We start from the raw sequence: 18542 nt of genomic DNA, 5'->3' as shown, positions 1-18542 counted from the left end.
ACACAAACACTAAAAAATATTTTAGTGATACTGTACCGGAACACAACGATAATCGTAGTGTTCCGACTGCGGAGCACTAAAAATTTTAGTGTTCCGACTGCCGGAGCACTAAAAATCGTAGTGCTCCGACTGCGGAGCACTAAAAATTTTAGTGCTCCGACTGCGGAGGACTAAAAATCGTAGTGCTCCGACTGCCGGATCACTAAAAATCATAGTGCACCACGTGTTGGAACACTAAAAAATAATAAAGGTACTATGTTTTCTTAGGAAAAATATTTGGTTAAATTTGATCAAATAAAAATTAAGATAAACTGTTACATCCATGTATGTTTAAATTAGTTAAACACATTGCGAAATTTGGTCAAAATTATGAAAAAACAATATTTAGTTTTTGTGGAATGAAGCACAAAGATCGTCGTGCCGGAGCACTAAAAATCGTTTTGTACCACGTTTTGAAACTATAAGGTAATGAACCATACATTAATTTATTATGATTTCTGAGGAAATTAAATATTATATATATATATTTTTTAATAAATAAAAATTAGAAGAAAATGTGTAAAACATCGGATTTGATTGTTAGACAATGGAACACCAAAAATCGTAGTGTTCCGACTGTGGAGCACTAAAAATAGTAGTGTTCCTACTGCCGGAACACTAAAAATTTTAGTGTTCCGCCTGCCGGATCACTAAAAATCGCAGTGCACCACGGGTTGGAACACTAACAAATAACAAAGGAATTATGTTTTCTTAGGAAAATGAACTATTTGGTTAAATTTGATTAATAATAAGATAAAATGTTACATCCATGTATGTTTGATTTGGTTTTTGGACAATGGATCACTAAAAATCGTAGTGTGCGACTGCAGAACATTTAACATCGTAGTGTTCCGACTGTCGGAACACTAACAAGTAAGAAAAGCTTTAAGTTCGGTCGTGCCGAACTTTTTATACCCTCCACCACAAATTTCAGCCATTTCGGTGGATTAATGTGGCCACAACCTTCAAAATACCGAAATGCGGAAGGTACCGTTCTATGGGGGCTATATGATGGCGTGGACCTGTACCTAACAATTTCTGGGGGAAAGTTTTATACGCCTAAAGAAGACTAAGGGGTCGATTATGGATAGCAACTCAACTGTAGTCGCGTTGCCAGAAGAGAAAATCATGCAATTAAAATGAGCAAAAATGCTCAAATTTTTGTCAAATTCAATCAATATCAGTGTTTTGAACCTTCAGCTATTGATTTAATTGTAAAAAAGTATTAATTTTAACGCGGAAATAGAAAATTCTATTACTAAATTTGCTGTGGGCAACGCAACTGGAGTTGGGTTGCTATCCATAATCGACCCCTAAATTTTAAATTTCAGCCATCTCGGTGTGATAATGAGGCTAAAACTTTCAAAATATCGAAAATCGGGAGATATTGTATTATGGGGGCTATATCAACACGTGGACCTATATAAACATTTTATGGTAGAAATGTTTCTTAGCCTCTGGAAACACAAAATACAAAGTTACAACCGATTCTTTGGTCAAATGGGTCTAATACATTCAAAATATATTCAAATGACGCGTACTTTATAAGGGGCATTATGTGGGGGCTATACCAAAACGTGGACCTATATAACCCAACTTTGGTAGGAATGTTTTCTGGCCTCTGAAGACACAAAATACCAAATTACAACCAATTCTGTGGTCAAATGGGTCTAATACATTCAAAATATATTAAAATGACGCGTACTTTATATGGGGCCTTATATGGGGGCTATACCAAAACGTGGACCTATATAACCCAACTTTGGTAGGAATATTTTTTGGCCTCTGGAGACACAAAGTACCAAATTACAACCAATTCGGTGGTAAAATGGGCCAAATATCTTAAAAATTCCTTAAAACGACGACGCGTCACGCGTCATTTTGTATGGGGGCTATACGAAAGCGTGGACCTACATAGCCCGCTTTCAATACCAAAAGTCCTACGTAAAAATAACATATTTTCCCAAAATTTCATCAACCTACGTCAATCCGTTCGGACGCTAGAGTGATTTCCACAGACGGACAGACGGACAGACGGACGGACATGGCTATATCGATGTAGAATTGCACGCTGATCAAGAATATATATACTTTGTGGGGTCTACAATGATTATTTCGAGTAGTTACAAACGTAGTGACAAACTTAATATACCCCCATCCTATGGTGGAGGGTATAAAAATCGTAGCGTACCACGAGCCGAAACGCTAAAAAGTAACTTAAGGTAATCGTCTGTTTATTATGATTTATGAGGGAAATTAAATATGTTATGTTTTTAGGATAAATAAATACATATTAATAAATAAAAATTAGAAGTAAATGTGTAAAATATCTGATTTGATTTTTGGACAATGGAGCACAAAATCGTAGTATTCGACTGTGGAGCACTAAAAATCGTAGTGTTCCGACTGCGGGATCACTAAAAATTGTAGTGTTCCGACTGCCGGATATCTAAAAATCGAAACAATGGAACAATAAAAATCGTGGTGTTCGGTTGTGGAGCACTAAAAATCGGAGTGTTCCTACTGCCGGATCACTAAAAATCGTAGTGTACCACGTGCAATACAATAAGGTAATGTACTACACATGAGTTTATTATTATTAAGAAATAAAAATTATAAATTAAGAAATAAAAATTAGTAGGAAATGTGAAAAACATCTGACTGGTTTTTGGACAATGGAGCAGTAAAAATTTTACTGTTCGACGTTTACGAGTAGGTAATCATCTGTTTATTATGATTTATGAGGAAAATTAAATATTCGATGGCTTTTGGGTCAAGTAAAAATTAATAAATACAAATTAAGATGAGCATGTTATATCCATGTACTTAAAATTAGTTACAAAATTTGAGAACGTTAGTGGAAAATATAACAAGATGTATGCGGTACAAATTTTTATAAAACACTATTTATTACATTTTTTGTTACATATAATCTAAAATATTACACGTTACTGTGGTTGCAGATTTAGACGCTCTGTATATACGTATCAGAATAGCAATACTTAGTGTCATAAAGATGTACATATTCGTATAAAATTTGTCTACCTGACCATCATGAATTACTTAATCTTTTTAAGTGAACAAAATAAATAAGGAACGGAAAATATTGATAACAACACAATGTTTGCGGAAATTGTACCTGTAACTTTTTATATCAAAAACAAAATTCCTCATTGAAAGCAGTTGAAGAAAGTATGTGGATTTTCCCAAGTAGACTTGTACGTTTGAAGACACTTATTATTTTGGGGAAATTGTACCTGTTGATATTTGTACAACAAACAATATCACTCAATGAGAATGTGCTGATTTTCCGCAAGTAGGATTGTACATTTAAAGTCATCTTTATGATTTCGGGATAAAAACAACCACACACTTATTATTTTGGGGAAATTGTACCTGTTGTCATTTGTACAAGAAACAATATTCATCAATTAATGATGATGATTTTTTTTCTAATTTTCTACTAAAGCTCTTAACGTTTGTAACTAATTTAAAACACGTGCATTTTATTTATTAATTTTTATTTTTAATGTTTACTCGTCCCACAACCTAAAAAAAAACATTGTTCTACAACATCCCATACGGGACAAGGGAGACTTCTCTCATATCAATGAGTGCACCCCGATTCATATTTAGCTCTATGATATGGGACCTACTGTTTATCGCCGAGTCCGAACGGCGTGTCTTAAGACACCACTTGTGGAGAAGTTTTTCAAGGCTGAATTACTCAGGAAATGTCGCCAACATTACTGAGGGGTATTTTGCCACCGTTGAAAAATGTTTGATGTTGCCTGGCCGGGGAATCGTTCCCCGACCTTCTGCGTGCAAGGCGCTCGTGCATACCATTGCACCACGGTGGCACCCGTCCCACAACCTATAAAACCTATAAAATATTTAATTTTCCTCAGAAATTATAATTAACAGCGTTTCGATTTTTAGAGACCCGGCAGTCGGAACACAAAAATTTTTAGTGATCCGGCAGTCGATTTCTAGATTTCCGGAAGTCGATTTTTAGATTTCCGGCAGTCGGAACACTACGATTTTTAGTGATCCGGCAGTCGGAACACTACGATTTTTAGTGATCCGGCAGTCGGAACACTACGATTTTTAGTGCTCCGCAGCTGAACACTAAGATTTTTATTGTTCCATTGCTTCGATTTTTCGAGATCCGGCAGTCGGAACACTAAAATTTTTAGTGATCCGGCAGTCGATTTTTAGTGATCCGGCAGTCGGAACACTACGATTTTTAGTGTTCCGCAGCTGAACACTACGATTTTTATTGCTCCATTGTTTCGATTTTTAGAGATCCGGCAGTCGGAACACTAAAATTTTTAGTGATCCGGCAGTCGATTTTTAGAGTTCCGGCAGTCGGAACACTACGATTTTTAGTGATCCGGCAGTCGGAACACTACGATTTTTATTGTTCCATTGCTTCGATTTTTAGAGATCCGGCAGTCGGAACACTAAAATTTTTAATGATCCGGCAGTCGAATTTTAGAGCTCCGCCAGTCGGAACACTAAAATTTTTAGTGATCCGGCAGTCGGAACACTACGATTTTTAGTGATCCGGCAGTCTGAACACTACGATTTTTAGTGCTCCGCAGCCGAACACTACGATTTTTATTGATCCATTGACCAAAAATCAAATCAGGCGTTTTTCACGTGTTCTATTAAATTTCATTTTTTAATTTGTATTTATTAAAAAAATTATAAAATATTTAATTTTCCTCACAAATCATAATAAACTCATGTATCCACAGTCAGGACTCTACAATTTGTAGTGCGCCATTGTACAACAGCCGAATCAATGTTTTTTATATTTTCTACTTAAGTTCCCAACGTTATTCATTAATATGTATACACACATGGGTTTAAGAGGTGTGTCTGAGTTTTTATGTCTTAATTTGTGCTTATCTCAAAAATTATAAATATTTAATTTTCCTCGCAAATCATAATAAACTCATTACGTTATTTTTTAGTGTTCCGACATGTGGTACACAACGATTTTTTAGTGCTCCGACTGCGGAACACTACGATTTTTAGTGTTCCGACTGCGGAGCACTACGATTTTTAGTGTTCCGACTGCGGAGCACTACGATTTTTAGTGCTCCGACTGCGGAGCACTACGATTTTTAGTGTTCCGACTGCGGTACCCAACGTTTTTAGTGTACCAAAATGTGGTACACTACGTTTATCGTTGTGCTCCGGAACAGTATCACTAAAATATTTTTTAGTGTTTGTGTTCCGGAACACTAACGCTAAAAATATTTTAGTGATACTGTTCTCGGAGCGGTACACTATGTTAGTGTACTGTTTATTTTCGAACTCTGATTTTTCCGTCAGCATTATTATCCCCTTAAAGATATGCTACAGTAGTACTCAAAATACGCGAAATATGTCCAATAGATCGTAGTTGTCGAAATTTCTGAAAATTGTCGAAATTTGTATCCCATACATTTCTAAGCAATATTTGTCTCCTACTGCGATATTTCCGATTGTTTCGTGAAATGTCATTATATCTTAATTAATTTTAAGTGAAACAACAAACTTCAGTACCCCGTTTTGCGACACAAGTGGTGGTGGTGTTTATATAATCTGGTACCCTTTTAGTTGGTCTGGCAACCCTCCTGATCTAATTATGCTGGAGACAATATTTATTTTAGTTGATGGCAATCGATCCTAGTGAACTATACAAACTAACAAAAAGTCTTAGTTTTCATATATTTCCTGTTTAAGACCTATAGCACCCTGTTTACATGTAACATTACCTGGTACACCCTTGGTCCATATGGTAAACCTCCTAGTACGGATATTCGATGCCTAATATTGTTCATTAATAGACAAAGAGGAGGCCAACATCTTCAACAATAAGTTGAAAAATATAAAGCCAAGTCCAAATGCATTCCAAGAGATTTATCGAGTGATTGGAAAAAACAAATCTTCCTTTTGCCAAAAGATCCAAAAAGGAAATATGACTTACACTACTGCACCTGAGATCGCTAAAACATTTCACGATCATTATGAGGAGACCTTTCGCGAAAATGTTCCAGAAAGACCTTTACCAAACATCGAAAATCGCATAGCGGAGTACTTAGGGCCGACTACAGAACATATTTACTCTTTCAGTGAAGATTTCAACTCTCTAAACAACCCGGATAAGTTTCACTTCACCGACGTTCCTGAGATTAAAATGAAATAATGAGAATTAATAGGAAAAAACCGAGTGGTATTGATGGTATATCGAACTACGTGATAAAAAAATTTCCCGAGGCAGCTATAAAGTTCATGACTATAATCTTCAACAATTGTCTAAATAATGGATACTTTCCTAATTCCTGGAAAGTTGCAAAAATTATTCCAGTGAAGAAAAAAGCTAACAGTATAACACCAGAAGAGTATCGACCAATTTCTTTATTGCCCAATATAGGAAAGATTTTTGAGCGCATCATAAGAGAAAAATTGGAAAATGAGTTCACGATCCAACCAATTCCCTCCTTTCAATTCGGTTTTCAGGCTGGCCATTCCACAAATCATGCCTTATCAAAACTACATAGCGTACCATAAAGGTATAATTTACAAGCTGATTGAACTGAATGTGGATCCCTTCCTAACAAAAATTCTGCTGAACTATTTGACTAATAGAAAATTTGCAATATCAATCAACAATACCATGTCGAATTTTGGAGCTATTGGCAGTGGTGTCCCCCAGGGCAGTATTTTGTCACCATTTCTTTTTAACCTGTTCCTGTATGATTTCCCCATGTTTCCGATAACTCTAGTGCAATATTGTACGCAGATGATTGCCTAATTTATAGCCACAATTATTCCCCAATTCAGGCTTTAAATTCCGCAGCTTTGCACTTGGATAAAATCAACACGTACTACAAAACATGGGGAATCACAATAAATGCCTCAAAATCGATGGCGATCTGTATTAGGAATGCATCTGGGAAGTGCCATAGGAGTGTGGTCCCGGAATCCAAAATTCTTAACCTCGCCTTGGAAGGTGTGCAAATTCCATTCAAGAACAATCTAAAATACCTAGGTGTTCACATTAACAAGCTGTTCAAGTTTAACGATCACGCTAGAACGTCACTTAAAAAAGCTAAAATGACCGCTGGTCGACTATCGCCAATTTTGAGTAACAAGCATCTCCCGGAAAGAACAAAATTGCTCTTATATAAAGTGGCAATTCGTCCTATCATCGGATATGGTTTTCCGATATGGTTTACGGTATCGCCAACTGTTGCCAAGGAAATAGAAAAGTTCGAAAGATCCCTCCTAAGAAAATGTATAGGGAAAAACTTCCGAAATCCTGAAAAGCGCTTTTCGAACAGGCACATATACTCCAGCGCTAATATCGTGCCATTCATCAGATATGCCCTTAACCTTAAAAAACGGTTTGTACAAAACCTTGCAACACATGAAAATTTTATGCTGGGTGAAATTTACTACGCTGAGGAAACTATAAATTGGTCAGGATCATCCTACCTCTCCCCAATAGGAATTATAAACGAGAATTTAGAAAACGATTCTGACATGTACTCATTACCTGAATTCTACAAGAAGACTCTCCCAGGAGCACATCGTGGATAAATATTTATATATGCATAGATATATATTATTTCTAAATCAAACTTATTGAGGTTTTCAAACACACACGATTTTATAATAATAATGGAATTTAACATTTAAAAATATTTAATCATTTAAAATTATGTACCTGATATGTCTAGTTAATTTAACCCAGATATGCCCATTGCTTCATCGTGATCATTTTAAAAGTATTTTTATATTATTTTAGAAGCAAATGTGAAATAATAACAGTATGTTTATATGTTTTTTAAACATTTTTTGGAAAAAGTGGTTTTTGAGGCCACTTTTGGACACAGGGTTTTATCATATAACTGGGAGTTATGGGACACAAAACATTTGACATATAGTCCAAAGACACCTTTTCGGCATCTAGTTAACGTTTTTTCGTAGTAGGCTCCACATCGTGTATGTTTTCGTTATAAAATTACCCAATAATTAATCGGTCATAACGCAAATCATTGTAAAAACTAAGCGATCTGTGACAACTTCGATGAACTAGACCTCAAAACTCAAAAATAGTAGCTCAAAATAATGGAATGACATAATATCCCAAGAGCTACAGATGTGTACTGAGTATATCACCAAAATAAACGGTACTTTGATAAACATAACATATCAAATTGGCAAGAATTTTGTGTGTCCTATATATAGGACGCTGGGCATATCTGGGTTAAATAACTTGTCCTATATTTACGTTGGATAGCCATATTATTCAGAGTCCAACTATGACAATAAGTCATGTTCTATTTGTACACAAGTACTTTCGTATCTTTTGCAATACCATATTAATTTTATATCATTATTCAAACCTGAATTTGTAATCGTTTAACACTTCTGTTACTTAATTTAATATTTAGATTTTAAGTGTTGCCTAGTTTTAATTTTTGTTGACAGATTTATACTCTGAATGCTATTCAAAAAGACCGGGAGCAAGTCTTTAAAGTACTCCTTTTCAATTTGTTTACAGTTTTGTTTTTTTACATTTCATCAAGTTAGGATGTAGCGTTTACAAAAAACATTGTGTAGCAGAACAAAACGTTTATAGTTCTGCGTCTAATTTTAGTACTCGATAAGTAAATAGTACACTATGTAATGGAAATGAAAAAAGTCTCAATAAAAAAATTACTTACTAAAAATAATAAATTCATACTTGTTAATAGTTAATCCCTGTTAAGAATAAAATCCATAAAAAGTCATGATTATTTGACAACTTGCATTACATGTAGTTATTGGATTTCGTTTCTTTTTTTTTTTTTTGCCACTACGTGGGTTAATTTTTTATTTATACACCCTATCTTGTCTTAAATAAGTCGACTAACTAATTTTTGCAAAAAACCCGACATTTTGATCATAATTATGAGTCATTTTTCATAAATTTATACAGAAAAATTTTATTTTCCTTGGTTCGAAAACAATTACTTGACAAACTGTATATATTGAAAAAACTTTTTAACACCAAATATTACCGCATACGCCTCCTTGTCCACTTGACTATACCGCCTCTGTGTTTCATTTAACGTTTGGGATGCAAATTGTATAGGCCTCTCAGTTCCATCGCTGAATTCATGGCTTAACACAGCACGCACCCGTGGGACTTACATCCACCGTTAACGTTAATTTCCTCATTGGATCATAATGTGTGAGCACCACCTCTTTATTTTTGCTGGCATCTTACGAATTTCTTGTCGATCAATTACGTAGCCACAATACTCAATACTCTCTCGTAGAAATTCGGACTTACTGAGGTTTACACGCATATTGTACCTGTCCAATCTCTTTAGTACCTCTTCCAAATGTTCCAGGTGTATTTTGTCATTGTTGGCTGTTATTTTAATGTCATCTAGAAACACCTTAACGCCATTGTGAAGGGGCGTTAGCCACTCCAAACATCAGTCTTGTTGGTTGAAATAACGCTTTGTGTGTGCTCAAGGTTAACAATTTTTGGTCATCCGGACCTACTTCTAATTTAAGATATGCTTTGGATAAATCTATCTTCGAATATTTTTGGACACCCGCCATTGCACTGAACAATTCGTCGACTGTAGGCAGTGGGTGTTTGTCCACTACTAGCACAGGGTTGATCGTTATTTTGTAGTCTCCACAAATTCGTAGCTTATCATCTCTCTTCCTGACTACCACTATTGGTGTGGCCCACTCACTACGTTCCACTTTTATCAATAATCCATCTTTTACCTGATTAAGGAGTTCCTCCTCTACTCTTTGCAATAATGGAAACGGCACTCGTCGCGCCTTCATACATCGTGGAACAGCATTGGGTCTAATATTCAAACGAGCTTGAAAGTCCTTAATTATGCCCACTGTCTTCGAGAATAAATTTGGATAACTGCCTTCGCCGTCTTATATTTGTTTCATTGTTCCTCGTACCCTAAAACACACCCGTGTTATAGCCAGTCTTTTTACAAAAGTTGCACACCGTATTTATGTGACGACATTCGTTTGAATTATGTTCACCGCTGCCACATCTGTTATGTATAATGTGTTTTGCTTTGTTCTTGTTCATTGGCCAGCCTCTCATGTTTTCTTTTCTCTCTCTCTTGTCTTTTTCATATTCACCATACCTACCGCTTCTTGTTGATATTCATTGCTTGTTTGTTCTTGCTTGTTCATTTCTGCAAAACCCTTTTCAGCGAACATGTATGAACGTTCGCCAAATTTATTGCGTCATCCAATGACAAATTGTCCTTTTCTAGTAACCGACTTTGAATTTTCTTGTTACCAATTCCATAAACAAATTGATTCCTCAGTGCTTTATCCTGGTATGTGCCAAATCCACAACCAATTGCCTGCTGTCTCAAAGCCACTAAATATTCTGCAGCTGATTATGTTGAGTGTTGCTTACGCGAATGAAAATTGAAGTTAAAAAAACCTCATTTGGTTTAGGATTATAATGTGCTTCCAACAATTCACAAATTTTATCATACTCCAAATCCTCTGGTAGCTTGGGTAACGCCTTGTCACATAGCTTATCATAAGCCGCATTGCCCATAAAATGCAGCAGATACCTGGCCTTCATGGCCGTCTGAAAAATCAGCATCGCCGTCTCGAATCTTTTCACCCAGCGATTCCAGGATGTAGCCTTTTCATCAAATGGCTCTATTTGAAAGCTGCTACCCGGTTTTGGTTCGCTCGTCGCCATAATTGCTGTATCTTCCGTGTGCTATAAATCAAACAATTGTTGTCTTCGGAGAGTTCATTACAACCATATATGGGCTTTCTCGTACGCCAGCGCTACTGTGGTTTGTTTCTCTTTTTCGTTGTTACAACATAAATAAACATTTACGGGTTGTTTTGTTATTTTATTTTTAATAAAATCGTTTTTTGTAATTGTTTAGATGTCGTCTGTTGTTTTAAAAATGTAAAACAATTCTAACAGAAACGCTGTTTTATTTTTCCCTTAAAACTATTTAAGAGTAATTTTGACCATCTATGATTACAACTGAATGACTATTTATTAAACATATGATTACATCGATAGTGGATTGACAATTATTCAATACGTATCGTATACAACAAAATAATTCCACTGAACTTATCATTTTAAAATAGTTTTTTTTTGCGAATTGTGCCTTTAAGATTTAATAGAGTACACAAGTTTAAAAAACACTGATCGACAACACGTTTATCGACAACCCAGTTGGGTTGACACCAATAATACATTTCATAAATAAAGTACAAAAAATTAATAAAAAGTTTTGTTTGTCATGAAAATTAATCGGCCCATACGCTATTAAATTGGCTTCTCTATCCGATGAACTCCTTCTGTATGTGTGCGCTTGATAAGTGTGTAGCAAAGCATTCAATCTGCCTTCAGTCTGCAACCGAAATCTTCAAATTTTCCTCTAAAAATGAATGAACTTACATTTTTTATTTCTTCGCAACCACAATTTTGAAAATGAACCATATTCATCCGATTGACTGGGCTTCATTTTGAAAATCAAAATTATTTTTATTTTTCTTAATCCGTAAAATACACATACACATTCTCATATTTTGAAAAAATTACACACTACTACAAATATTGACATTAAAATTTGATAGTGTATGGGCCGCTTTGTGTTTCAATACAGCATTTTCCATTTCCGAAACAATAGGTGAAAATGTCATGCCAAAGGGTTCGTGAAAATTACATGCTAAAGGGTTCATTAAGGTGACATGCCACGGGGTTGGTAAAAATGACATGCCAAAGGGTTAGTGAAAATGCTATTCCAGAGAATTGATTAGGATGCCATGTCAAAGGGTTGATAATGATGCCATGCCAAAGGGTTGTTAAAGATGCCATGCCAAAGGGTTGTTAAAGATGCCATGCCAAAGAGTTGGTGAAGGTACCATTCCACCGGGTTAGTGAAGATGACATGCTTAGGATCCGAAAATAATTGAATCTTTTGGGGGTTATGCTCTTGTAAAAGTGAAGTGAAGATGCTAAAAAATGACATTGCATTTCACTTGCACCCATCCTTGAATAGCATCTTTGGCATCGAACATTTTGCTGGGAAGTAGTAAATCCAATAGATTTGAAGTTTGTTTGAAAAGAAAGGTTTTTTGGTGGTAGCCAAAATTGAAATTGAGCAATTATTGGGCAATTCAATGGATTTTATAGACAAAACCTTTAGTGATTAGAGTTGTTAAACACTCCGGCTGTTACACCGAACAATATAGTATGATTTGTACCCAGCGTTGCCGACAGCTTTTCGTCTGAAATCAAATATAAAATTGTCAAAAAAAAATTGGATAATCGTCAACATAGTCTAAAACTAGATTTTGTTATCGTTTAATGCGAATTTTTCGCTGATAGTTATTGCAATGAGACTCACTACATAGGATATACAACTCACAGCAGTAAATCTAACTTAATCTCACTTAAATACCGACAAAAAGGCTTTACCAGATGTAAATACACTGCCTGTTTTGAATGACAGCTTTGCTTTAATATCGCCTTTTGACAGTGTGACATGTTTGTCGGTCATCCACGTACATTATGGTTGTTGGAAATCGGAAAAATTGTCATTCGAAACTGACTGGCTAACTGGCATTTTCACAACGAGATAGACAATTTCCGTCCATTAAAAATCCTAAACGAAAATTTTCAACTGATATGTTATGAATATGAGGCAAAAAGCTCCAGATATATACCTGTACAAAATACTTTTGTACATACATACTTTTTACTTTTTGTGTCGAGGCGCTGGAAATTCTGATAATAAAGAATAAATTTTCCACTCGAGTCTCCAGCAGCCTAAATCAATAAATATTTTTATGAGCACTATTCATAAGTGGTAAATTATGTTCAGGGCACTTAGAAGATAAGCGTTTATTTTCCCACACGCAGTGGTAGCTCTTATCAATAGTGTTTAAGGTGCTTTGCTTGTTGCACTTACGAGTTGCTACATTTATGACAGTTTTATGACACACATTGCGAAAAATATTCTTCATTGGTCAACGGATTGTTTGGTTTGGTCAATGAGGAGTTTGGAGATAAGAATTTATAGTCTAGATAACAAAATAATTTGTAGATTAGCTGCTAAGTGAAAATATTGAAAATAAAAATCAGTGTCTCATCAGCACCCAACCTGTCAGCATCTTTTGTTGTACAATACCTGTAATCCAGATATATACCAAAATAGCACCAATCTGGCTAAAATGGCTAAGAACATTAAAAAATTAAATTCATTCAATTCCATCATTAAATTTGGGTTAACATATAGTTATCCCGTTTTATTTCATTCAATTTTGGCCTTCGTGAAAAATCGTCATTTCAATATTTTGTAATTGTTCTTTGTTACGTATAGAGAGCTTTCAACAAGTTGTTTTTGTACTTTGTAGTTGGATGGGATAACAACAACAATATTGACTGATCCTTGAGAAGGAGGAGTGCAAAACAAAAGCAACAACGGCCCAGCATTTGAACCAATGCAAAGGAAGTCGTGAAAGATCCCATCTTTTCATCAGCATTTGTACCCATTCCATGGTTCCAATAGATATTATGTTTGTGTTTTTATTTACACACCTGTTTATTTTCATTTTAGTATGTTCCAGTACTGCAAAAATCTACTAATTTCTACTATTTTTTCCGATGACATAAAGGAAAAATGGTTATCGTAGTAAAAATTAGTAGATTCTTGCAGGTTCTGGAACAGACCAAAGTTGTTAGAACTGTAGTCGTGATGTTGTCTTACATTTCCTGCATATCAGACAACTAAAACTTCTAAACAGTTGGTATTGTATGAAGCTCGAAATGGCTGCAATAAAAATGAAGTCCCAATCATCGAGCTCAAAATAGAATCGGACTGCACACATTGCTATTTTAAAAGTTCCCTTGTCTGTTCTCGCTTCTTGGGATTTGAAAAAAAGTCCGAAACGAAAAGGAACAAGAATCTGAAAATAAAGAAACGACTTTGGGAAAGAAACAATTAAAAATAAATTAATTAAGCATAAATGGTATTTTCCAAAAAAGTCTCTCCTCCCCGTTCGTTACATTTTGTTCTTAGAGATCCCTAAAGAAAGCCGGGTTGTAGATCCCTACATATTTCCGTCACTAAACAAAAGAGTATAAATTTCCAAAATGTTGTTATAAAATAAGAAAATTATAAAATAAAAGTAATTTACGAAATAAAAATACTTAAAGGAGTACATTTGGGAGTCCATGTCGATATTTGAACTGGTGATGAGAAGATAATAGAAAAACCTTTTGTAAGATGAAAGAATATCAGTTGCGGAGAACGGAGGAAGTAATCTTTTGCGTTGCAGCGGTGGTGATTACATTGCAATTTTGGATGTAAACTTTTTGCTGATTAATTAATTGTCGTTGTTATTTCGTGAATTCATTTGAATTACTAAAGAGTTTTGTTTGTCCATATTTCAATAGAGCATTTCTATTTTCCAAACAAGACATGAAAAGGTCATGCCAAGGGGTTGGTGAAAATGACATGTCAAAGCATTGGTTAAAATGACATGTCAAAGAATGGGTGAAAATGACATGTTTAGGATCCAAAAAAGAACGTCATCTTTTGGGGGTCACGCTCATATAAAATTCATGAGTGAAAATGTCAAAAAGATGACATGCCAGATCACTTGCACCCATGATTTTGCATTGAAGATTTTACTGGGAAGTGATCTGGCATGTCATATTTTTAGCATCTTCATCGATGAATTTTATATGACCGTGGACCCCAAAAGATGCTATTCATTTTTGGATCCAAAGCATGTCATTTACACCAATGCTTTGACATATCATTTTCACCAATGCTTTGACAAGTCATTTTCGCCAATGCTTTGACATGTCATTTACACCAATGGTTTGACATATCATTTTCACCAACCGCAAGGTATGAAATTTTTTTTAATTCAAAGGGATTTACGAAATAGCTTTAATTTGATTATCATCAAAAAGTTTACATCCATAATTGCAGTTTGTTGTTGTAACAGTATTTTATATGTTAATTTTTCTGCTCAATCTGGTTACGGATGTATCTCCAGTTCTAGGAATGTACCTTTTTCGATGGGATGTAACCACAGATCTACTGGAGTTGACTGAGTAGGTTTGGCAGAGCAGTTGAAAATGTGCAGTGAATCGTGCGGGCCTGTGCCGCATACAGGACAGATGTTTTTCACGGTGTCATCGAGACTTGCCCTATAAGAATTAAGACGTCTGCACCATCCCGAGCGTATTGAGCCAAAACTACTCTGCTTTGTCCTGACAGCTGACGGTCTTCAGTTGCGATAGATGGTGAATGTTCTCCGACGACCGCATTCACACGATAGTTTTTTATTGCATCTGCGACTGCATTCATTTGAATGCTCCTTAAAACTGTTTGATAGGCCTGTTGATCTAGGGTTTATCTCTTGTAACGTTGGACGTCTCTTTCTAGATCATGAAGACCCCCTGGCCTGCCTGAGTGTCTGAATTTTGCTACCACTATCACTGTTCTATCGAAGGGCTTGCTCTGATTGAGTCCTCCACTAATATGTGTGGAGATCCGATACCCTCGGCCCCTAAGACGGATCGGTCAAAACCCAATTCGAAGTTGGCGCGGAAAGAGGGACAGGCGCAAACCAACCAACCGCACAGGGTGTGTCCTACTTCGGCTGGTTCGTCGGCGACTGCTCTGCAGGGGCAAAGAAGAGCGGAGAGTTACCAGGAGCTCCGATTGTACAGAGGACTGACTCACAGACCACTGTAGGATCGCCTACCGCTGGTAAGTCTTTTTTTCTGATGCTGTGAGAAAAGGCGTTGGTACAGCTGGGAGGATAGTGACTGGCACGTCCGATGGTCCATCGACCTCAAAGCAGGGTGGTAAATCGAAGACATCTGCGCAGGAATGCGTCAAGAGGGTTAGATCTTCTGAGGACCCACATTCGATTGCTAAGAGGACAGCGGAAAATCGGACGAACAATCACTCGGCCTCTTTTGCTGAAGTGGCCGCTCACCAGACGGTTCAAAGGGCTCAACCAGGGATGACCACCCAAGTCGGCCAAGGTTTGAAACCCCCACAACCTTCAGGTGAGAGGACGCGGGATGCAACAAGACACGCTAAGATGATCGCCCCGCATGACCACTGGCTCCTGGTGGAACGTCTACTGAGGAAGGTTATTACCTCAGACGAGGTAGATGCCAGGAATACCGGCTTTGGCAGGGCAGTCGTCCATATGGGCATCAAGGTCCTAAATTGTCAGGATGAGGAATCTAAGAAATTCCTCATCCAAACGATTGAGGACTCCGGTGCACTATGGGACGGCTGCAGGCTAGCCGCGGTCCGGAATCAGACTTGGCGGATGTTCTAAAAATGATCAGGAAGCAGAACAGAGGTCTTCTGGCGGACAGCTGGAGGCTGGTGAAGTCCTTCATGAATGGTGGAGGAACCGTGATGAAATTCACGATGGACAACGAGAGTGCGAGTTATATTAGGAACTTTGAGGGAGTGCTGTACTTCGTATCTGGAGGACTTCGGTTCCGGATTCCGCAGTTGCAGTAAGGATGTTCGGCTGCATATCCTTCGCGTGGTGCAAATTAATTTGCATCATTGCAAGGCTGCGGCTGCCGAACTCCTGCTTTCCCTCACATAAACCGAAATAGACATCGCTTTAGTCCAGGAACCCTGGACTAAACGATGGTCGCTACTCTGTTTTCTTTGCATCCAGTGAGGATAAGGTAAGAGCCTGTATTGTAGCCAAGAAAAGTCTTAATCCTATTCAACTCTACAATTACAGCGATGGCGATACGACTGTAGTAAAGCTAGATGAGGATACCGGAAGGGCCTTAGTGCTAGCCTCGGTCTACATGCCGTAAGAGACACCTGACTCGCCGAACAGATTGGTGCGCAAACTGGTGGAGGAGACCATGGGCAGTTGTAAACTGGAGATGGGCTGTGATGCAAATGCTCATCACTTCCACTGGGGAAGCAGTGACACCAATATGCGAGGTGAGTCCGTATTCGACTTTTTTTTAGTTAATAATTTGCGAGTATGTAATAGGGGAAATACTGCCACCTTCCAGAATAGGGTAAGGGAGGAAGTCATTGATATCTCACTTACAAATATGGAGGATACTTCTATAGCAGACTGGAGAGTATCGAAGGAGTGTTCCTTTTCGGACCATAGAGCGATACACTTTCGAGTCTGCTATAGTAGTAAAAGGAAATCGCCTCATCGCAATCCAAGAAGAGCAGCGAGGTTCCGGAAGGTGATCTCAAAGGACCCCAATCCCATTGGGAGCATTATGCGGAACGACGGTACCTGGACTAACTCCGCTTCGGAGACTCTTGACCTGTTAGCAGAGACCCATTTCCCAGGGTGTGAGGATGCCAATCCAGGCCCGCATAGGGTGGCTTTGAGCAGGACTTACACCTTGGAGGATTCGGTCCTTGTTGACGAGCTAATAAGTGATCACAGAGTTTCATGGGCGATTAGTACTTTTCAGCCCTACAAGTCTCCTGGACCTGATGGTATAATTCCAGCGATGCTTCAGAATGCACCGACTAGTTTGGTTACCATACTGCGAAGGGCCTGCATTCTACTTTCGCACATACCGGCACTATGGAAAGAGGTAACTGTGACCTACATTCCCAAAGCAGGGAAGCCTAGTCATACGTTACCTAAGGACTTTAGGCCGATAAGCCTTTCTTCTTTCTTCTAAAAACTTTGTAAAGGTTACTAGACTTGGAAATTAGATCATACATGAATGACATCATAAGCAGTTCACAACATGCTTATACCAAAGGGAAATCGACAGAAACAGCGCTGCATAACGTTGTGAGTTGTATAGAAAAGAATTTGGATGGTTCGAGTTCCACCCTAGCTGCCTTCCTAGATATCGAAGGTGCCTTTAATAATGTGAAACTCGAATCCATTCATTCTGCTCTAGAGTCACTTGGTGTCCCCTCTATCCTTACTAATTGGATTGATAGCATGCTGGAAAGTAGGCTTATAAATTCAAGTATTGGGAAGAGTTCCGTTAGGAAGTCGGTCACCAGAGGCACCCCACAGTGGGAGTTCTATCTCCCCTACTTTGGCTTCTGGTGGTTAACGGGATACTTAAGGAATTTGAAAGACTAGGAACTCGGGTAGTTGTATATGCAGACGATGTAGTAATCCTAATAAGTGGGAAATTTTTATCTACGCTGTCTGAACTTATGCACGGCGCTTTGGTCAAACTCTCACGCTGGGCATACAACAATGGTCTTGGTGTTAACCCGGCAAAGACAGAGTTGGTGCTATTCACCAAGAAGAGGAAAATAAATGAATTCACACCACCCACGCTAGATGCGGTGCAACTGACCCTCTCTACTGAGGCGAAATACCTGGGGGTGATCCTCGACCATCGGCTAAAATGGAAAAAGAACACGGAGGAGCGCACTAAGAGGGGTCTAATTGCACTTTATTCTTGCAAGAAC

General features: G+C 37.5%; 1 protein-coding gene across 6 annotated transcripts in view; it reads right to left on the bottom strand.

Annotated features, from left to right (window-relative positions):
• Positions 1 to 18542, bottom strand: part of unc-119 (unc-119 lipid binding chaperone) — a 156476-nt gene that overhangs the window by 114235 nt on the left and 23699 nt on the right. The window contains exons 3-4 of one of the 6 annotated variants that reach the window (XR_012412072.1): positions 13661 to 14046; positions 11084 to 12075 (exon numbers count right to left, since the gene is read on the bottom strand). The exons of 2 other annotated variants lie outside the window; for them this stretch is intronic. Coding sequence is in view for 2 of the 4 variants with exons in the window: in XM_073979475.1 (XP_073835576.1) it covers positions 12263 to 12348 (86 nt within the window). In the remaining 2 variants the exon portion in view is untranslated. Of the gene's footprint in view, positions 1 to 11083; positions 12349 to 13660; positions 14047 to 18542 lie in introns of those variants that run through there. 3 more of the 6 variants (XR_012412073.1, XM_073979475.1, XM_073979474.1) reach the window with 3 other exon arrangements.

The sequence above is a fragment of the Musca autumnalis genome, unplaced genomic scaffold (genome assembly GCF_047663935.1).
Source record: "Musca autumnalis isolate F117 unplaced genomic scaffold, ASM4766393v1 scaffold_3, whole genome shotgun sequence".
In the NCBI taxonomy this organism is placed as follows: domain Eukaryota; kingdom Metazoa; phylum Arthropoda; class Insecta; order Diptera; family Muscidae; genus Musca; species Musca autumnalis.
The sequence above is the reverse complement of the archived record's forward strand: the minus strand, read 5'-3'. Positions and strand labels throughout refer to the sequence as shown.